Source organism: Pleurodeles waltl, chromosome 6 (genome assembly GCF_031143425.1).
Source record: "Pleurodeles waltl isolate 20211129_DDA chromosome 6, aPleWal1.hap1.20221129, whole genome shotgun sequence".
In the NCBI taxonomy this organism is placed as follows: Eukaryota; Metazoa; Chordata; class Amphibia; order Caudata; family Salamandridae; genus Pleurodeles; species Pleurodeles waltl.
The window spans coordinates 490116936-490140227 of record NC_090445.1 but is presented as its reverse complement, the minus strand read 5'-3'; the positions used below and the strand labels follow the sequence as shown (position 1 = coordinate 490140227).

The 23292-nt window shown below is 44.3% G+C and overlaps 1 protein-coding gene across 1 annotated transcript in view; it reads right to left on the bottom strand.

Moving 5' to 3' along the window:
* LOC138299921 (guanylyl cyclase-activating protein 2) overlaps positions 1-23292 on the bottom strand; it is a 195863-nt gene that overhangs the window by 55102 nt on the left and 117469 nt on the right. Inside the window, exon 2 of the mRNA XM_069238639.1 lies at positions 11517-11666. Coding sequence (XP_069094740.1) covers positions 11517-11666 — 150 coding nt within the window. The remainder of the gene's footprint in view (positions 1-11516; positions 11667-23292) is intronic.

Sequence of the window (23292 nt, the reverse complement as noted above, 5' to 3'; positions counted from 1 at the left end):
GCGCCAATGTCCGTAAGAAGCTTCTCCTCTCCACCGTTGACCTCTTCCCTCCTCCGCCCCCTGTCCTTCACGTCAGGCCAGGGTGGTCAAAACCCAGGCAAGCACCTCAGCCACCCAGTCCACGGGCAGAGTAGTGTCCCCAATAACTCCAGGCGGGGAAGGGTCCCGGCCACCAGCCTGCCAGACAGAACGGGTGCCTGCCACAAGTGCTTGAAGGAATCGCAAGGAGCCAGCCCCAGCTGCAGGAAGGAAGGGCAAGGAGCCAGCTCCAGCTGCAGGAAGGAAGGGCAAGGAGCCACTCCCAGCTGCAGGAAGGAAGGGCAAGGAGCCACCCCCAGTTGCAGAAAGGCAAGGGGCCTGCACCAGCAGGACGTAAGGACAAAGGGCCTGGTGCTCGGACTCTGTCGGAGCCCACTCCACCAACGTGGTGATGCAGCCATCCGAGGCTGCAGGGGATGGGCTGAGGCCTCCCCCCACAACTAGCACCAGCAACAGCACCAGTGGGCATCCGTCCGAGGCTGCAGGGGATGGGCTGGAGCCTCCCCCCACCACTACCAGCAGCAGCACCACCAGTGGGCAGCCGTCCAAGGCTGCAGGGGATGGGCTATAGCCTCCCCCCACCACTACCAGCAGCAGCAGCAGCACCACTGCCACCACTGAACAGCCATCACTGCCGGCGGACATTCTGGAATCCTGCCTCCATGGACTTTTGTGCGGCCTGCCCCTTGCAAATCCTGTGGGTATGACACCCAACTGAGAGACTGTGACCTTGCACTCCCCAAGATCTGCATCACAGGGCACAATGCCCCCTCCAGAACCAGTAAAGATGCCATCCACTCACCCCATCCTCCCAAGGATCATACTCACTGGGCACAATGCCCCCTCAAGAACCAGTGGAGAAGCCATCCACTTGAGAGACTGTGGCCTTGCACTCCCCAGGACAAAGCACGGGCATGTTGCCCCCTCCAGAGCCAGTGTGCAAGTCACCCACTTGAGAGACTGTGGGGTTGCACTCCCCAGGTCAAAGCACAGGGCATGTTGCCCCCTCCAGGACCAGTGGCATTGTACCATCTGCTGGCTGAGGTGCACACCCATTCCCCATCCCCCCCAGGTGCCTGCCTATTTTTGACCTGATGCCCCTGCAGTGTTCTCTCCATGTTGTTGCAAGAGTGAAGTGGGGCCTTGGACTTTGTAATGTGGCCCTGTGGCCCACGAACATTGAGGACTGGGCAGTGTCCCTTCATTTGTAAATATGTATATATGTTTTTATTTGGATGCACGTATTGCTACTATTTTATCTTATTACACTCCCTTTTATCTATTGGAGTTGTCCTTGCATTATTCCTGAGGGGTACGGGGTAAATATGTTATGTTACTGCATCTGCTTATGTGTATGGTGTTGTGGGTGGGTGTGTGTCACTGTCTTTTTCCTCCCCCCCTCCCCTGTGTGACAGGCAGCTGTACTCACTGTGGTTGTCTTCGCCGTAGTTGGTGTTCGTAGTGGAGCAGGACGTAAATCAACATTGGAAATATGTGCAGCTCAGGCTCCATGGCGTCGTGGTTCTTCCCTGAGTCTCCACAGGTGAGTCCTTTGACTTCTGAGATCTGTTTCTGCCAGGCTTTTGTTGTCGTTGGTACCGCCCCGGAAAAGGTGGCGGTTTCCTGTGTCTAAATACAGTGGGTGTAACATTGGCTTCCACCTGGCTGTAGGTGGTTACCGCCGTGGTGCCTGTTGATTCCGCCATGGCGGTCGGTGTGTTAAAGTGTCTGTCTGTCTGAGCTCTTTCCGCCATGGTCATAATTTGCCAGTATTTACCGCCAGCCTGTTGGCGGTATTACTGCCACTTTAACTCCAACCGCCAGGGTTGTAATGAGGGACTTATTTGCTTTCCCAGTCAATAGACTAAACATAGTAGACCATTAAACAAGGGAGCACTTAACTATCCTTACCTGAGAACCTTTTCTGTCTCACATTTTCATGTATCCTTACTATGCCAAATATCACTGTGTGAACAGCGGATTGTCCAGTATGAGATTGAAAATGTACTGTTTACCCTTTTACACTACACAATCTTGTTTTTATCTGTGCAATATTATAATTGTGAGCATCTTGTTCAGACATATAAACCATGTGCTGCCGTCTTGCCTGATCTGTGCCACGTATGTCACTTTTGTGCATAAAGACAATAAAGAACAGTAAGCTGAACTTGATTCTGCAAAGGTACATATAATGAGAAACGAGTAACAGCATAATGAATGTTCTAACCCAGGAAACCAACAAAGCTGGGATCTTCGGGGTGAGGCTAAATTATGCACAGTGCATTATTTATAGTATCTCTACTTCATTCATCTCTACATAGTGGAGATAGTTTCATAATTATATGTTGCACCTAACATTAGCCAGCTATACTGAGGAATTTACCTGACTCAGAAGTTCCACAGGAAACAATTAGATATCTGGGTCACTAATTAATGTTTACTTAATTGCGGATAAGAGTATTCAGGTCCCAATCCACGTGTTTGAATTAGTGCTCACTATAGGTGCAGTCTTCTAATTTCCAGAGAAAAGCTTTACATTTCACAGAGGACTCGTGAGAGGGTTATAAACAATATTCAAGTGAGCAAACATTGTGTGAGATTTTTATTTCCCTAGGGCAACGCAAGATATGGAAACATTTATTTGGTATAAACGCATCTCAGAAATCGATGCCTTGGTGCCCTATAATTTCCTGGGGGTGAAGAAGTTCTGTTACAGTGTTAATGGCTCCTTATCATTTGAGCAATAGACTGATCCTCAATTGTGAAGCTGGCTGAAAAGTCTACTATTGTATCTGACATCCCTGGCATGGTTTTCACCTACTTTTTGCCTTCAATCATTCTGTTTTTGGTGAATTCATTTTTATTGGCTTTAGGACTATGCACACTTTATCTCTGCTAACCAGGGCTTAAGTGCTTGTGCTCTCTCCCTTACACATGGTGAAACTGGCTTACACTCAATTGACACATTTTGTTTACTAGTATGTCCCTGGTACTACAATTGCCCAGTGCCTGTAAGTTAAATGCTACTAGTGGCCCAGCAGCACTCATTGTGCCACGCAGTTAAATAGTCTTTTAAATATGCCTCAGGCCTGCCATTGCAGGGAGTGTGTGCAGTTTTAAAGTGCCATTTCAACCTGGCAAAATAAACTTTTTGCCAGGCCTAAACCTTCCTTTTTAATACACATGACCCCCAGAGAGTAGGCCCTAAACAGCCCATAAAGCAGGGTGCAGGGTAGTTAAAGAGTTGGACATGTACTCCTCACCTTTTTAAGTCCAGGTAGTGAAAAACTCTTAAATTAATTTTCTCTACTGCAAGGCCTACCTCTCCCATAGGATAATGTTGGGTTACCATATTACGTTTGATAAGCGATAACATTTAAATGGGAGCAGGTAGGAAATTTGAGTTTGGTTTCTAAAGAATTGTAACTTAAAACCTTCTTTAATGTTACATTTGCATTTTAAGTCACAATTCTGAAAATGGCACTTTTTAGAAAAATTCAATTTTCTTGTCCCAATCATTTGGTGTCTGTATCCTGGGTCATATGACTAGGTGTAGCTGGCAGTTGGTCTTTGTGTATTGTACCCAGACATTGAGACAAAGGGGGAATAGGTGTTGTCAGGATGGGACATCGCCATCAGGATGAGGGGAAGGAGCAGCTACCTAACCACACTTGTGCATCAAACAGATTCTACCTCAGCATATTCACAAAGAGTTTCACACTAGTCTTTTGTGCCCCCAGAAAAGCTGGGGCCAGGGCAGGGATGCAGAAAAAGTCCAGACACCTCTGTAGGGGAAGCCCTGCTGCATGAGTGAGAAGGACTGGATCTGTATCCTGAAATGAAGACCACCAGAGTGACTCCAAGGGCTAGTTAACTGGCCTCCTGATCCTCCCTCTTCAGGGACAGAAAATTCTCCAACCACACTGAACCCTTCACCTGGTTTCTTCCTGTTGTGATTCCTAACCCCACAATTCCCTACATCAACATTGAGAAAATTAAACAACCTTCTACATTTTCTACATAGGTAAATTCGACTCTCATGACTATTTAGTGCTGATGCATGGGAAATAACCTTGAATAACCTATATTTTCTGCACATGGAGTGGTCACCTCATTCCAGGTCATTACGGACACTGTTTTCAGCCCTGAAACTTGGATCTATAACAGTTGATTTCAGGTGTTTTCATATTATTAGTTCAATGGAATCAAACAAGATTACAACACCTAGAATGCATTAGACTATCACAGAGAAGTCCATGACTGGAAAAAGAGTCCTAGCAGGAGGTGGGCAGCCTTTCACATACCTTTTGCGCTTGGTTTCCATCTGACCCACGCTGATGGAAACCATTCAAGTTAATTCTGTAAGCAGAACACTGCATAATTCTAAACCTACGGTCCACAAATTTGAGCAGCACATGAATTATTGCTTGTTTTTACATTAGAGGTTGTTTGTGGATTACTAACTAATCACTGCATTCTTCAAGCTAGGCTACACATTGTGTATGGAAAAACAGACAGCACAATTTATTTATTGCTCAAAGGCATTGAATCCACACTATTCACACAATTGTTTACTCCCAGGTGGATTTCCTCACTCACCTCAGTGACTCAGTTGCTGACTCATTGATTCATTCACTGGTTCATTCATTCTGTGAGTAACTTTAGTGATCCGTGCCCCACTGACTGACTCACTCACTCATGTTACATCTTCCATAAGGAGAGGAGGGTGGTTATTGAATGGAGACTTAGAGCCTCATGAAAATGGAAATAAACTAGACAATGCTAAGACTTACATTTTCACTCTCTCAAAAAAGGGCTGCAATATAAAAAAAGCTGCAAGGGATTAAGGCCTTGATTAAGAGTGCCCTGTACTGGTGTGTGAACGATCGTACCCGTTATATAACAATACACTGGAGACCTTTACTGATCACATGCAGTAAATAATACCAATTACAAGCTCCCCATGCAAACAGATTTCGATGCCTAGCTGCTTGATCTCAACAAAAAGAATTGGCAACCTAATAACCCCTCGGGAGCCTGCATACCAGTAATCTTAAGGGTAAAGTGCTAGCAGGTGGATCATTTACAAAATTATTAAAAGATCAAAAAATAGGCTGTCAAATGGAATTAATCCAAAATCATGTCAAACAAGTCTATGCAATTAAGTAAAAAAAAGTAACAAGGTAAAACAGAGAAAACAGGCGTAAACAAAGAAATGCTACCACAATATATTGTTGGGTACAGCAAGAACTGGAAACCCAGCATACATTAATCATATGCAGCCAAATGGCAGTCCAATAAATCATCATAGATTAATGCATGTAAAGTCCACCCTCAAGATGACTAGAAAGAGTCCTTAGTATGAAATCTGCAATCCCGGGCTCCAATTATTAGCATAAGAGAAGTGGCAGGATGTCAGTGTTTTGGTCCCTAATATCATGGGAATGTGATGATCATCGTCAGGACCATGGATGGTAATGGGTCTTTATGATGACCCACAATACATAGGTAATAAAGTAATTACAGCGAAAAGAAAAGGAAATTATTAATAAAGATACGCCTATATCTAATTATTATATGAACCTATGTGATTGAGTGGGAAACACACATGTTGCACTGCAAAACACGCATAGTGGTTGATCACAAGTCTGACAGTCACAAGACCTCCAGGCTCATGGTGGCTGTCGGCCACCACTGCTGTGGCCGTCTGACCACCACATTACAAGGCTGACGGGCAGACCTGCCAACCTACTGCCGTACCCGCCCGGATACAAGGTCCCGACAGGCTGACAGCGGTCCTGGTTGTAATCAGCCAGGGCAGCGCTGAACTCAGCCCTGCACTGCTGATGACAACCTTGTTCTCTACCAGCCTTTTCATGGCGGTTTCACCACCATGAAAAGGCCAGTGGAGAATAAGTGCTGGGGTCCCCCTGCCCAACACCCTTAAAAATGTTGTAATGGCAGTGGGCATTTCAAGGGGCCTGGTGCACCCTGCATACAGCAGAATTGCCACTGGCTCAATTATGAGCCGTAAACAATGCTGCTTCACCTTTCCCACTGGGCTGACCTGCAGAAACCTTGGTTTTCTCCATTCAGCCCGTTAGGAATGTTGTAATGGGGCCAGTGGGGAGACTGCCCGTACTGCAGCGGTTCCCTCATTGGGAGTTTGGTGGATGGATGTTTCCATCCGCTTTCTAATGACCCCCATAGTCTCTTGCCAACATAATGTTAGAAAAGTAAAGGGCAGTAAATCGATCAAGAATAATCCAAATGAAAATTGCAGTGACTTGTGGCACACAACATCAAATCAACTCAGAAATGAAGATGCAAATTACATAACTCAAATGTCCAAATGACAAATACCATTATAAGGCGGAGTTGATTAAGATACCTACATATCCATGCATTGAACAGAGGACAATTATGCTGGAGTATAGGACTGATGACATTGTAGCTAATTCTATTCAACAAGCCATTAGTTACTTTATTGGTTTTCCATATCCACCTGCTTTCACAGCGTTTGAGTAACCGTTTTATGTTGTGATTCCTTAGAGTGGATGTAATCACATCTACGTCCCACCATTTCATATCTTTTGGTGAGTGATTAAGCTTGATGTAATGGTCATCCAATGGAGTATGTGCTAGTTTGCATCTGATTCTCAAATGATGTTGGAGAACACACATATGCATTTGCTGTGTTGTCTTACCTTCATGTGGTAAGCCACAGGGGCATTGGATACAGTAAAATACATTTGAGGTGCTACAATTTGAAAAGTGTTTTGAGCTGAACAGAAAGTCATTCAAGGTAAGATGTTTTAGAATATTACAAGTATCACATGCCATACAGCGACCACAAGGAAAGTGACCTACAACTGGTGATAAATGTAAACTTTGTTGCAAGGAAGGTTTAATTGGTTCCATTTATGCTTGCATATCCTAGTCTGTCTTAAAGGTTTGTACTGTGTTTAAATGCAAACATTGGTTTTTAGTGGAAAATGGTATAGCTATTCAATAAATTCCATGTTTGTTTATGACTTTCTACCAAGCACGTTTTATTGGCCTTCTAAGTAATTGGTGTGGATAACCCAGTGCTTTCAGTTTCTCCAACAGTTTCTTGGCCTCCAAGAAATAAACATTCCACATTATTGGCCACAGGGTAAGTTATCTTTTGAAGCTTGTGGATGTTGACTATCAAATTTTAGTAGGGTGTTCTTAGCTTTAGATTGTTTAATCATAAATGAGTATAACCATAAATGATATGATGTAAGCGAATCAGTGTTACCATGCCAAATTAAAAAGACTTCATCTAAGTATGTGATTTATTTGATTAGATTTGCTGAAAAGGGTTGGTTGGGGCAAAAATAAATTTATTTTCAAAATCAGCCACATAAATGTTGGCTATGCTGGGAGCAAAAACAGCACCCATCACAACTCCATTAGTTTGCTCGTAAAATAGTCCCTCAAGGACATATTATTTACAGCATAAGACAAGTTCTGCACACTCTGCAATAAAAGAAGTAGGAACATGAGGTGGACAGCTTATAGTTTCCAATAAGTCATGAATAAATGAGAGTGCCTTAGATTGAAGAATATTTGTGTAGTGGCTTTCAATATCCATTGACACCAGATGGTATTGCAGGATCAATGAGAAAGCCTTCAATGTTAGTAATAACTACGGTGCTGTCACTGATAAAAGAAGGACTTTGATTCACAAAGGGTTTAATAAACAGAGTCACATATGGATCCATGGTTTTCAAAATAGAATTACAACCCAGTACAACAGAACATCCAGGTGGCTGAGTTGGTTTTTATAAATGTTAGGTAAGATGTATAATCCAGGGACAGTGAAGAAATTTCTTTCAGGCTTAGCCATCTGCCATCAAAAACGTGTCTGATTAGTGAGGCAATGCCTGTTTGAAGATCTCCAGTGGGATCCTTTGGTAATCTTTTATAGTTATTGGCAGTGCTCAGTTGTTTGAACACTTCATTGTTGCATTGGACACTATCCATTGCAACAATCCCTCCATCTTTATCAGCAGGTTTGATGGATATGGGCCTCATTACAAGGCTGGCGGTCTTCCGACCGCCAGCCTTGTGGTGGCGGTCAGGGCAGCCGCTGCTGACATAAGAGCATAAAGAGCCTGGCAGTCAGACTGCCAGGGTTCCATCAGTACTGTCAGGATCCATGATCCTGACGGCCTGGCGGTGGCAGAGATCGCAATCTGCCAGGGCAGTGCTGCATGCAGGCAGACTTTTCATGGCAGTTTTACTGCCATGAAAAGGCTGGCAGAGAACAGGTGCAGGGGGCTAAAGGGGGGCCCTGCTCTGCCCATGCACATGGCATGGACACAAAGGTCGTCACAAAGGCTGTCGGAAGTTTGGCAGACGGGCTTTCCCGTCTGCCAAATCCGTATTTAGTGCCTATGCCTGGAATGGATCATACATTTTGGAGGGCAAGTTATTGATCTTTCGTGAGGTCATGTCTGTAAAACTGTTTTAAACAAAGAGTCTATTTCAGTCAAGGCTGCATCAAATGTAACGACATCTTTGGACACAATTTGATTATTGGGAAAAAAGTTGGAAGCTTTATGTAACACTGTGACATTAAAGAAATTTATTATTTCATTTACTACCAAAAAGTATTTAAACAAATTGATCTAAAGAAACAGTACATCTGAATTCTTGTCTCAAAGGGGTCATCTCTATAGATAGGCACAGCAGATAACCTAGCACTCAGTATTGACATATCTGACAGATGGCGAGAGGCGAGATTGAATATTGTTAAAGGTAAATTGGACTATGCCCTTTGTAATACTGATTCCATCTTTGTCTTTGGCCTGGCGTGTATCAATTCTTGTTCCAACCTCTCCTGCCTCCTCTCTGTGTTTATGTGGTGGCAACACTGTTTGATACTTGCCTAAAAAAATGTATTTAGGTGTAGATTTTCGATCTATGAAACCAAAGGATTGGGGATTTACTATAAAAAAGTTACTTTTTGAGGAGGTGTAGGAAAGGAGCCAGTGTTTTGATACAAATCTTTCCTCAGATATGCGTATGTCCTTTCCTATTGTATCTCCTAATGTCTTTTTGAAGCTTGCCAATTGTTTTAGCAACACTAATTCTTTCAAATTCTTTAGTGGTATTCTCTACAGTTTCCATTGGTTATTGACTGATCACTAAAGGTTTTCTTTTCTAATTCTTCTTTCTCTTTCTTAACCTGTTGAATGTGTTTGAGTGCAGTTTCCATACTTATAACCATCCAAGTACAAGAACATTTGTTAGCTGCAAAGCTAAAATGAGTCTTCAATTATCCATCCACTGTGGGAATGATAGGAATGTTTTTGATTTGAAGGTCTATGGGTATGATATTGGAATTCAAACAGTCTGTCAAACATGTCACCTGTAATTCTGTATGGATCAATTTCTTTTTGAGCTTTTCAATTTGAGATTTTTTTTCTTTTGTGCCAAAAAGTGATAGACCACTTGCAAGTCTGGAAATGTATTTATCTGGCTTTCGTTGTGGTTGCTGTATGGCATTTGATATTTGTAATGTATTACATTTTGTACTGTGAATGGATTTGTAATCAAAAACAGCACCTATAGCAACTCCATTAGTTTTCTCCATTAGTTAAGGAAATAGTAACAATGGTATTTACTGTATCCAATTGTCCTGTGGCTTACCATACATTGGTAAGGCAACACAGCGAGTACGTAGACACGTTTTCCAACATCAGTCGAGAATCAGACGTAAAATAGCACATGCTCCATCAGCTGATCCTTACATCAAGCTTAATCACTTACCAAGAGATATGAAATGGTAGGTAATAGATGTGATTAAACACACTATAGGAATCACAACATAGAGTGGTTACTCCTGTTGTGAAACAGGTGGATATAGAAAACCAATATTGTTACTAATGCCTTGAATATTGCTGTTGAATGGTCTGTATTAGCCACAATGTAATCCGTCCTATTTTCCAGCACCGTTTGACTCTGTTTAGTGCATGTATATTTACGTAACTTAATTATCTCTGCCTTATATTATCATTGGTAGTTGTCATTTTGCCCCTTGATTTATGTATTTCACATCTTTATTACTGTGCTGATTTGATGTTGTGCGTCACGAGGTACTGAAATGTTCAATTGGAATATTATTAATCAATTTATTGTCCTTTACTAGTATAACATTATGATGCCAAGAAACTATGGGTCTCATTACGACCCTGGCAGTCCAATGACCGCCAGGGTCGCAGTGGCGGTTGGACCGCTCTGACCTCCATATTGTAACTGTGGCGGTAGTGCCACGGTTGGACTTCCAGCACTGCCACTTTTTGTCTGCATGATGGCGTGGCGGTGCCTGCGGTCCTAATACACCAGAACAGTGCTGCAGGCAGCGCTGCCTTGAGGATTACGGCCCCCTTCTCCGCCAGGGGTTTCATGGCGGTAACCCTGCCATGAAAAGGCTGGCAGAGATGGGGTGCAGGGTGTCCCAGGGGGGGCCCTGCTCTGCCCATGCACTTGGCATGGCGGGGTTACCGCCATGAAACTGCTTTGCCATGAAACCGCTTTGCAGACAGTGAACAATGCAATGGTGCTGCTGCACCCTCAAACTACAGCATTGCCGCCGGCGATATTATGAGCCGGAGACAATGCTGTAGGCCGTTTCCCCGCTGGGCCAGCAGGCGGAAACTGAGTTTCCACCCGCTAACCCAGCGGGAAACTCATTTTGGCCCAGCGGGGAGGCAACCTTCCCGTCGGGACTTTGGCGGAAAGGCTTTTCCATCTGCCCAAGTCATAATGAGGGCCAATGCATGTTTGCAGTGCAACACGTGTTTCCCACTCAATCACATGAGCACATATAATTATATACAGGCATACCTTTATTAATAATTTTCATTACTTTTTTATTAGCTATGTATTGTGCGTCATTACAATGACCCATTAACATACATGGTCTTGAGGATGGCCTCACATACTCATGACAGAAACTTTAATTCTGACACTCATGCAAAGAGGGGATTTGCACAGGGCTGGAATTTAAGGGGTACTCATAATCCAGGCCTCCTAGGGTTGGTGCAGGGTTTAAGGAGTGGAGGGGTAGGTATGTAATCTCCTTTTCCTTGCATTTCAATTCAGTTCATAAGCTGGAGAGACAATAGGGCACACTGGTAATGGCAGAAGTAGCAGTTTCCATGCATGTCGCAAACTACCACGGATGGGTGCGTGTCTTTCTTGTTTGACAAATCTCTTTTCGCCCTAATTTCATGGCTGGTTTTCATAATACACAATTTCCTGATTTGCTGTTTCCCACAAACCCAGTATAATATTATACTTTTGACTCTGAAAACATTTCACCTATTTTCCGGGTGACACTGTCCTTCCAAAATTGCTCTACGCACAGGCAATTCATTTCAGTGCATGTGACATATATGAAAAGACACTCATTCACTAACTAGTAGAAGGGGAGAGAGACCCACCTCAACTATTTCCAGCAGCTCTGCCTTGTCGATACAGCCATTCCCATCTCTGTCGTATACTTTGAATGTCCATTTTAACTTATGCTCGAGCTTTCCTCTTAAAACAAGATTCAAAGCCGCCACGTATTCTAGAAAGTCAATAGTATTATCCTAAAGGAAAACATGAAGAGAGAAAGATAAAGGGATTACATCAAGGCAATGGTTAATATTTAAGAGTGTACAATGAAAGTGAAAATGGAATTCTGATTCATGCTCTAAGAGTAGATGTTATTTTATGTTGTGTTTGTTACATTATGCTACGTAGTTTTATAGAATTTAAAAGAGTCAGCATGCATTAGAGAGGCTTTCAAGGTGTGTTGATGAATACAAATACCAGTGCTTGGTCTTTCATAGTCTCAAACCAAGATATCCTGCATCCGGCTCTGCACAAAAACACCTACAATGTTTTAAAACACACAAATTACCTACACAATATGTTTAATGTTTTCAAACCAAAGTTAAGGCTAACAGCTATCATCACAAGATGAATTTTCCAAAATGTTAAACATTGTGCCAGTCCCCTGCAACTACCTGTAGCATACACTCAATCCTTTTGAAATCTTTCACAGATATCATTTCTGCTGTCAAAAACAACAAAACGACAGCACGTGCTAAGTCAGTTTTAAACTACTTTCTAATAGAGCGCAACTTATAGTTACTTTTTCAAGCGCTGAACCTTCCACTTTTCCCGAAAGAATATCTCTCAGGATGTTTATACCCAGTACCAAAGATGAAGCCGTATTGCCACCATCAAGCTTGTAAGGGATTGTAGGTATAATGTGGCAAAAAATCCTATGTTAAAGGGTATGGGTAAGATGTGTAAATCTTTTTTGGCAGTTGCAAATGGCAGTCGCGGCTGGGGAATCGACACAGTGGTGGGGGCAAGCAAAACAAAAATTTTAAAAAATAAACTATATATGTATATATATATATATATATATATATATAGATATATATTTAAACTTCAACTTACCTAGTCGCCAGGCTGCTGCTGCATTGCTGCTGCCGCACTCCAGACATAGGCTCCCAGCCTGCCCTGCGCCAATCATGACGCTGTTCAGAGTAGCGTTATGATTGGCTGGAGTGCCTTGGTTGCAGCCTCCAATGCAGCCTGGGAGCCTTGGCCGGCTCTCTCCAACGCAGCTATCAACTTCCGGGTTGGAGAGAGCCCTTGTGCGCATGTGTGTTTGGCCGGCCCGAGACAGCTGGCCAAACACACATGCACACTGAGGGGAGTACTTCTGCTGCCACTGGTGGTGGGGGGGGGACGATTCTCCCTCGCCCTAACGGAGCCGCTCCAGGCAAATGGTCTCATTTGCAGAGTACAGCCATTTGCGACCGCAGTCACATCGCAACTCAGTAAGTTGTTACCGAATCACAATTTGGTTTTGCAATTCAGTATTTGGAAGGGGCATGTCTAGGGCGTCCCTTCCAAATACTGGATTGTAGTGATATGAATTAATGTTTTGTGACGGAATTACAGTCGCAAAACATTCATTTTCTACCAAATATTGAAAGGTAGTGGTAACCATCCACAAATGGTAAAGACTCCCCAAGGGATTCTTTCCCTTTAAGAATGTTAAACAAAACAGACCTACTCTACTCTTAGAAAATCAACATTTTAATTTTTTGTTTTTCAAATGCACCTAGTTTTCTTTTAAGGTAAATGTGCTGTATTTAAAAGAATGTTTTATTTAAAAGCAATCAAAGACATGGTGGTCTGTTGACCCCAGCAGGCTCCCATCCCTGTGATGGCTATGATTGCTAATGGGTCGTAAACTGCAACCAGTCTCATTAATATTCATGAGGTAGGTCGATTTGTGAACTATTAGGATTCACTAATTAAAAGTTCTAAGGATTCTTACATAAGATTGGACATCCTAATTGCAGTCCAGGACCTTTGACGAACATGTGACTACAAGGTTGACCCCTTCACAACAGCTAAATTAGAAGAACTACACTGAGAAAGTCCCTCAGGAGTTATTCATAAGATTTGTGGGATGCTAGAATAATTGCAGAAGTATGAATGGAATCGCACCCCATATGGTGCATCGATCTACTAATTTCCAAATAGGATTGGTCAAGGGATTCTAATCACTTGGTCCTGATGAAGGACAACTGACCTAATCAGGCACACTTGGGCTGAAGCATGCAGACCTACCTTAGATGCAGGACTGACTAATTGACTCCTATATCATTGATGTGTTTTTAACTTTGCCAGGGGCTCTAGAAACTTCCATTAAAAACTTGGAGAGACATTGAGAGGTATCTTGAGGAAATTTTAATTTTGAAATTCCTGCTACAAAGCAATAAAGAGCTCCCTTGAATTCCTGACATGGAGCCTGCCCAGATACCTCCCTGCATCTCGGTGAAGACTTGAAGATGAAATCATTGGGTGAGAGCCTCTACAGAAAATCATGAGTATTTCCTGGGGAAACATTTAGTAGGGTTTCTCCCTGGCTTAGTGTTTCACTCTCCTTGATCTATTAACTGACGATATTGGAAGCCGAATAAATTCCCCACCAAAACTTCTGTTTCCCCACCTTGTTTTTGATTGTGGTGTATGGGACACACCCTCAGAAGATAACAAGACTCCATCACAAAAACAGCTCTCCACTGGACACTGGACATCACAAGAACAGATCTCCTGAAGATAAACTGAGGAGAGACAAGCTCTAAAACACTTGGAGGTGAACTCTGGAAAAAGAATTTAAGACCCTGAAAGATACCTGGTGCACCATACAGAACCTTGTCCAAGACAGACAGTAGTGGAGGTCCTTTGTGCTGCCTTTTATGCCAGTCCACATAATGGGCAGTAGGTAAGTAAATAATTTAAATAAATATAACATTGTTTATTAGGGAGTTTTATTTAAGTCCCTAACTCCGTTGTTTTCTATGGCAGAGTTTTGCAGTACCATGGGTTGGTGCTGGACTTACTACTGTTTTGTGTGTTGTTTGATTGCAGCACCTTCATATGTGTAGTTTGCAAATAGCAATGGGCTTGCTCTTTTTGTAGGTGGGTACATATCCCTCCCTAATCTCCTATCTAACCTTCCCTAAAATTCCTCCTTGCTCCTACCAAAACCCCTCCCATTTAGTAGTAAGTATGCCCTTTTTTCCGTCACTCTCCCTGATCGTTCCCACATTTACTACTAAGTAATAAACATAGATGCAAGAGACGATCCCAATAGAAAATATGGGAGAGGTGGAGGTGGAGATTTACTCTCGTAGGTTTATAAATTGCATTTTGTTGTAAGTAATACTACTGTAGGAATACTTTATGTACTACAAAATGTAGTCTGTGAATTGAGACCTTTTTTTATTCTTTACAGGATATGGCCCATCAGAAAATCACTTAAATCCTTATCTTCAATATATTTTGGCATATGTTTCTTTATACCACTCAAACTAAATTGTGACAGCCTTCTTTGACACAACCATACTACAATTAGCTATGACCACAAGGGAATATGTGTTATAGCTAGGGCCTTGTCTATCTGCTTATGAACCAGTAGCTTTAGACAGAAATCGATACATACACATCCCAGCGATTGTTGGCCATAAGGCTATACCATCTGAACCAATGTTAAATTGTTTGTTCCATTCTGAACCATGTAATTCCAATTATTATCAGAAATGGTTTCTTTGCATTTCCAATCTTTAAAGTGAGTCAAATTATTATTTTCAATTGATGGTGTTTCTGAATCTTTAACAGAAGCAAAGCTCATGCAAGTTTTTTGGTACATAATCTTATAATAATAGCATCTCTCAATGAACCATACACGCTCTGAACAATGTATCAGTGCTATGATTTGTAAATTTTAGCTCCCCACATATTATTGTAAATTATACTTCCCTTTCAGTATATGTAACCTAGTACTAAAAAAAAGGCAGTGCCCTATGTTGAATAGATAAATCTGTGACAAGTAATTAAATGCTTTGTTAAGTCTTTCAGGTTCTTGATAATAGCAAAGCGTAGATGAGCCGGATCAGTTAACACTGTTAAAATAAGAAAACCTTTTCTGAATATGTTTAGGGCTGTTAATTAGAGGTGTCGCACAAAACTCTCATTGTGTAAAATTATGTACTTCCCTTGAGCTGTTAGATCGCTAAATGCAGTGATATTCATACTAATGGACAAAGAATAGCTGCTGATAATTTGCTGTATTGAGATATGGTTCTTCATTGTCCGCTGAGGATAATGAATTCAATGAGCCATCAGATGTTTGACAGCATTTATATTCTATGAACTTGAAAAAACAAGGACCTAGAGTGATGATTTTATGTAGTGAAACTATTAAAGCACAAGAGATGTGAATCATTTGTGCAGGGTCTCAAATTTGAAATGGAAACTTCTCTCAGGGTACACAGTGATCTTAACAGTATGGTAGTTCATTTTAGTTCTCTGAGAAGAAAAAAGCTGGAACCACAGGAGACAGTGTGTCAAAGCCCAGCTCACCTGAGTCCTTGTTCAGTTCTGATGGAGGTTGAAGACAATCCGACCCCACCCTGAAACTGCTTGTTCCAGCACACTAGTTTTTAAAACAGTGCACTGAGAACAGAAGCTCAAGGGAAGGGGGGAAGTGGATAAAATAAAATAAAGAGACAACACCGTTCTTGCGTTTCCACTGTTGAAGTGCTGCACAAATCTGCGGCCCTCTCTGACTTCTGTAGAAACTAGTGCCTAATGAAACATAAACAAAGAACAGATAAGTACAACCTACTCCTAACTGGGTTCCTGACTATCCCTTTATTTATTAAAAATTTTCTTCTAAAAGTACCTCTTGGATCCCGGTCTCTAGTTTCCAGGTTTGGAATGTGTTACTGCTCTGGGATGTGCTTTCTATTACGCTAAAGCTTCTAAAACATTAAACAAATACCGTTATCAGAATTACCAATATCAAACATTCATCTTAATATAACTAAAGCCTAAATTCCCAATAGCAGACTCACTTTTCCCATATTTCCAGAATCTTTTATAAAACAAATACTGTACTTTTACGTCAAAATACAGCATGTAATTTGTGCAAGTCCTTGATTTACTGTTTGCCTCACAAAGTTCCGCAAAGTATTCTTGTAACAAAGAGTTTGAATCACAATGTTCGTGGAAGGTATCTTGTTTCAAATTGTCTATACACGAATCCAGAAATTGTTGTCAAAGTTCTTTCAGGTAATAAAAGTTTTGCACTTACTTGTTGCTGGCAAGAGATACTGATCAGTCTAACCTTGTCTTCTTTCTCTTTTGCAGGTTGCTTGTAGGAGAGAGGCTGAGGCAAGGAGGAACCGGAAACCGGAAGAAGGAAGAGCCAGCAGCTGCGCCCATTGAAGCCAATGAAAGTCTGTAGAGAGCAGGAGTGCCAGCGCCGAGGGATCTGTCCTCAGGTAAGCGGGAGGTAGACGAGCACAAGCACTGGGTGAGGCTCGGGGCTGTCTTTTAAAGACAGGGCTGGGTGTGGTCCTCACATGCTGCACATGTTCTTGAAAGGTGTGCAGAGCTGGGTGTGGTTTGAAGAGCTGGGTGTGGTCCTCACATGCTGCACATGTTCTTGAAAGGTGTGCAGAGTTTCAGTTATTATGCAAATGAGTTAAATTAACACATGGCCTAGAGCGGAGTGTTTTATAGAAGCCTTGGTAAAAGCAAGGCCCAATGTGTAAACAAAACAGCACATTAAACAACATACACAGAAGCCTTGGGGTGGGGGAAGGTGAGATAACAAGAAAGGCTTTCAATAGTAAGTTTAAAAGGGAGCTATTACAGAACCCACTAGTGCAGTGAGAGGGGACATGCTCTTTGCTGTGCACAAACCCTAACACAGTGTTACACTTTCAGGAAAATAATTCCTATGTACCATCAGAAAAATTAAAATTAGCATTGTAATCCACAAAAGGAATAACAAGATTCCACATCTTCCACCACCTTGCCAGATGCTTGTAAACATGCAACTGTCCTCCCATTGCTGATGAAACTTTCAGTGGACCCATCAATGCTCACCAACTGCAGACCGATCTCCCTGCTACCTTATGCAGCCAAGGTCTTAGAGAAAATAATTGATAGGCTCCTCTGCGAATCTTAACCGCCGAACTTGATAAGGTCTTTCACCCCATCCTAATTCAACGTGCACACAACATCGGAATCCCAGGACACTACCTTTGATGGAGCTGCTTCTTCTGGGCTGGAAGGACCTAGTTAGTCAGTCTGGAACCTTAGACCTCAGATGAACGTGACCTGATCTGCAGAGTTACACAAGGATTCACCCTGTGCCTGACCTGCTTCAGCTCATACAGGATCCCTCTAGCCAGCATCATCGGCTCTCACAACATCAACATCCTCACCCACTCCAATGACACACAACTCATTCTCTCTCTTATGGACAAGACCCTCAGTACCTGGATCAAGTTAAATGTCTGAATGATAGGAATTGCCCAATGGATGAAGACCAACTGTCTAAAGCTGAACACTGACAAGACTGAAATTGTGATCTTCTGGAAAAGCACTTCACTGTGGACTCCATCTGCTAACCAACAGCGCCCCGGCAGTAAGCAAGCTGGACTATCGGAACACCCTCTCTGCCAGGATCAACAAAAGCTTACCAGAAAGCAAAAAGTCTTGGCGGCCAGAATCACTGTCAACCACCCATGCTGCACTCACATCAAACTACACCTGAAGGAGCTTCAATGGTTTCTCATACACAAACAAGCACAATTCAAACTTCTCATACACACTTTCAAGGCTTTACAAAACACTGGTTAAGTGTACCTCAACAATAGCATCTGCTTCCACAAACCTTCCAGACACCTCTGTTCATCTGTTTTGCTACTTACACACATCCCACGCTTACAGAAAACCAGATTCAATTATTGAGCCTTCTCTTACATCGCTGTTAAAGCGTGGAATGACCTGCTACTACACATGAGCCTCCTCCTCACTTCTTGAATTCCGCAAGAAGCTGAATACCTGACTTTTTGATTTGTATCACCAGGCCCCCGATCTAACTAGACTCTAAGAGCCCAGGATACGCTTCTGGTTGCTAGCGTGTTCTACAAATCTATATAACATAATATAATACAACATTGTGGATAGGCAAATCAACTGCAAAATCAGCAACTGGCAAGAATTAATCTGTAGCATTACGTAATTGGAGAAGTGTTCACTTTTTATGTTGCTCGGAGAGGCAAAAGAAAAGCTTTTCCATTTTCAGGATTTTATAGAAGCTAATTTTCAGATAATCCAATTTTTTGCATCTGTATAATTTCAACTAATGTGGATTCTTTTGTTGGTGCTGCATTTAAGATTACTGTTGCAGAAGTGGCAATCGTTGTTATGGCTGTAGCAGGTTCAATGGCTGAAGATAATGCTTGTACCATGTCCAGACTCGATGCAATTGGAAATAGGCATAACTCTGGAGATACAGCAGGCACGTTAGTTTAAAGAATTAGGCTAATGATTTCAACACAACACAGCTGTACTCTTCTTGAGCTATCACCAGAATAGTGGGACAATATATTGGACTAAGATGCTGGCACTTTGCTGTTGACTAGGATTCAGTGAACAGAACTGGCCACACAGTGATCCTTAATGTGATCAACTAACACCTTTCTGTTTTTTAGGACTGGTATGTGGTGACAGGATTACAGTGGATGTGCCATCTATCCCAAGAACAGGAACAGGAACAGGAGGTCTGCAAGATGGTCCAAAGACTTGGGGGGTCATTACAACATTGGTGGTATAAGGCGCTTACCGCCGTGCAGAAGACCGCCAATACACCGCCGCGGCCGCGGTAGACCGCCACAGCAATTATGACACACATCACGGAATCCGCCGAAATTCAGACACCCACACAACACCGCCACACCAAAGGTCACCGATAAACATGCGGAAACAAATCCTCCACCTCGACGCCAACAGAAACACGCCCATGCTATTACGACCCACGAATCCATGCGGCAGTCATTCAACCGTGGTATTCCATTGGCGGTACACACCGCTGCGCTCAAAATACACACACAGCTCCAAAACACCGCCACATTGGACAATTCCAAATACACACACCTGATACACATACACACACCACTCCCACACACCCAACACAATATAAAATACACACCCACATCACCCACAAACCCCTACAACCAGAAATTCTGAGAGAAGGCGAGAGAGAGAGCACAGCTATTGACGACCCCATCACACAGAGGCACACAACACCATCACCTACACAACATCCACGCACAAAACACCACATACCACTACACTCACCACACTCATCACCACATACACCACCCCGCACTCACACACACCACCCCATGTCACGCCAAAGACACCCCCGCTTCTCCGAGGAGGAGCTCAGGGTCATGGTAGAGGAAATCATCCGGGTAGAGCCACAGCTATTTGGCTCACAGGTACAGCACACATCAATAGCCAGGAAGATGGAGTTATGGCGCAGAATAGTGGACAGGGTGAACGCCGTGGGACAGCACCCAAGAAATAGGGAGGACATCAGGAAGAGGTGGAATGACCTACAGGGGAAGGTGCGTTCCACGGTCTCCAGGTACAACATCGCGGTGCAGAGGACTGGTGGCGGACCCCCACCTCCTCCCCCACAACTAACAACATGGGAGGAGCAAGTCTTGACCATCTTGCATCCTGAGGGCCTCGGAGGAGTCGGTGGAGGATGGGACACTGGTAAGTCAAATCTTAACTATCACATCCCCCACCCTACCTGCAAGCTATCACACACCCCCACCCTCACACCCTCCCCTATCACCCCAAATCCTCACTAATCTACCCATAACACAAACCACCCATCCCAACACCAAGCCCTGCATGACACAACTAAGCATGGTCACCCCTCACTAAAGCATGCTCACTGCACATACCCAGAACACCCCCCCAACCATCATCAAACAAGCCCCCACACAGGAATGCCTGCACTGGGCTTCACGCACACCCACCCATTGCACACCATCAAACACACACATGCAATAATCATGTACTTATACCCCTGCAGGAACCCGAAGGTCCGTCACCATACCAGAGGGTCCAGACAACACCACTCCACCCCCAGAAGAGGCCCACAGTGACGACAGCAGCTCTGCCCCACTGGATCTTGATGACCAGCCCGGACCATCGTGGGCCTCAGGACAGTCGGTTCCCCTTGCCCAGCCACAGCCCAACACCGAGCTGCCACCCTCTGGTAACACCAGCACAGCACCCACCCTGCGGGCCCAAACCTCCCTACCCAGGACAGGTCAATCAGCGGTGTGTCCACCACTACAGGGCATCCAGGCTAACCCACCACCCCAACAACAACAGGGACCTGGGGGCAGTGGTAGTGGGCACACGGTCCAGGGGACGGAGGCACAGGAACACCGGGGATCTGGGAGGGCTGCTGTGCGACAGAGGGAGGACAGGCCAAGGGAACCAACTCTCCACAAGGCCCTCTCCTCCATCATGGGAGCCTACCACCACTCCCAGGAGACGATGGCGACGGTCCTGGAAAAGTTGCAGGAGACCCTGTGTCTGCAGGAGGAGCAGTATTTGGGGTTCAGGGAGGAGCTCAGGACCACCGGCTCCGCCCTGGGCACCATCGTAGGGGTGCTGACGGACATTCAAAAGACCTTGAGGGACACCGTGGCACTCCAAGGTGCCCCTGACACTAGCCAGGACGATGAACTGCCCACCACCTCTGCCGGCGCTAGTGGACAGGAGGCACCGTCACAGGAACACCACACCAGCACCCCACCCCCTGCAGACGGACAACCACCACGCAAGGGGTCCCTGAGATCCAGGAACAGGACAGAGCAAGATGGCAAGACCCCCACCAGGAAATAAGACCACCCTGATTGTCCCCCCACTGTCCCACTTTGTTACCCTGTCCATATTCGAGCTGCCCCAGCTCCACTTCCAAAGCCCAGATGGCCAGTGCACCTGTGAGACTAATAGACTGGACTCTGCCATGGACATTCCTCCACCATCACCCATCACCATTTTACAACCCCACATCATTTTATGAGCACTTAAATAAACACCCTTGAAACACCCAAAAATGTGGAGTCAGTCTATGATTTGGTACTTTGTATTATCAATCACAGTGTCATAATGGGTTACCTATTGTAAGGCTAACATACCTATGTCACACATCACAAGCCCTTGAAGGATGCAAGCAGTTGACACGTAGGTTACCACACTTGTGAAACTGAAATGGAAGGGTACAACTCAATTAACAAATAGTGAGTGAAAAGTAGGTACAGGATAGAGGTAGACGTTTGAAAGTTAATGTAATGTCAAACCAGAAAATGTTCTCACCTGTGTGTCACTGGAAATATTGCTGTATGACTGACTCCCTGTTGTCGTTTTCTTCTTCCTCAGCTTCATCCTCATCACTGTCCACAGGCTCCTCAGCTGCTACAACACCGTCATCTGGATCATCCTCCTGCAGAAAAGTCACCTGGCATTGCAATGCCAAATTATGGAGCATGGAGCAGGCGATGATGATGTCGCACACCATCTTCGGTGAGTAGAATAGGGATCCACCTGTCATATGGAGGCACCTGAACCTGGCCTAAAGGAGGCCGAAGGTGCGTTCGATCACCCTCCGAGTCCGCCCATGGGCATCATTGTACCGTTCCTCTGCCCTGGTCCTGGGATTCCTCACTGGGGTCGATAGCCAGGAAAGGTTGGGGTAACCAGAGTCCCCCAATAGCCATACACAGTGCCTTTGGAGTTGACCCATCATATCAGGGATGCTGCTATTGCGCAGGATGTAGGCGTCATGCACATAGCCAGGGAACATAGCATTTACCTGCGAGATGTACTGGTCTGCCAAACAGACCATCTGGACATTCATGGAATGATAACTCTTCCTGTTCCTGTACACCTGTTCACTCCTGCGGGGGGGACCAGAGCTACATGGGTCCCATCAATGGCACCTATGACGTTGGGGATATGTCCAAGGGCATAGAAGTCACCTTTCACTGTAGGTAAATCCTCCACCTGAGGGAATATGATGTATCTCCTTACGTGTTTCAGCAGGGCAGACAACACTCTGGACAAGACGTTGGAAAACATAGGCTGGGACATCCCAGATGCCATGGCCACTGTTGTCTGAAATGACCCACTTGCAAGGAAATGGAGCACTGACAGCACCTGCACGTCAGGGGGGATTCCAGTCGGATGGCGGATCGGTGACATCAGGTCTGGCTCCAACTGGGTACATAGTTCCTGGATAGTGGCACGGTCAAACCTGTAGGTGACGATGACATGTCTTTCTTCCATTGTCAACAGGTCCACCAGCGGTCTGTACACCAGATGATTCCGCCATCTTCTCATATGTCCCAGCTGACGGTGCCTACGAAGCACAACAGCGAAGAACCAGTCACTATTCCTCCAGGTATGTACCCACAGTTACACACAAGACTACACCAGACACAAAACCCTTCCTGTATGTGTGTTGAGTGTAGGCCTAGCTATGTGTGACGCAGTAGTAAATGAAGCCATGTGGGCCCCTGAAATGGCGGCTGCCTGACCTCTAAACTGGGACAATGGGATTGTGGGGTAACTGCGCTGGCGTTGCACACCGTCGCTGTATGCGGTCGTAGACCGCGGCGCAATGCTGCATTGGTTAACATTGGACCCTATGGGTCCCGGGAGACAATGAACAGGTGCGCCGGCGATGATGAAGAGGGAAGGGGGCAGAGTTCATAGAACATTAATGCATGTGAATGAATGGGCCACATGGCC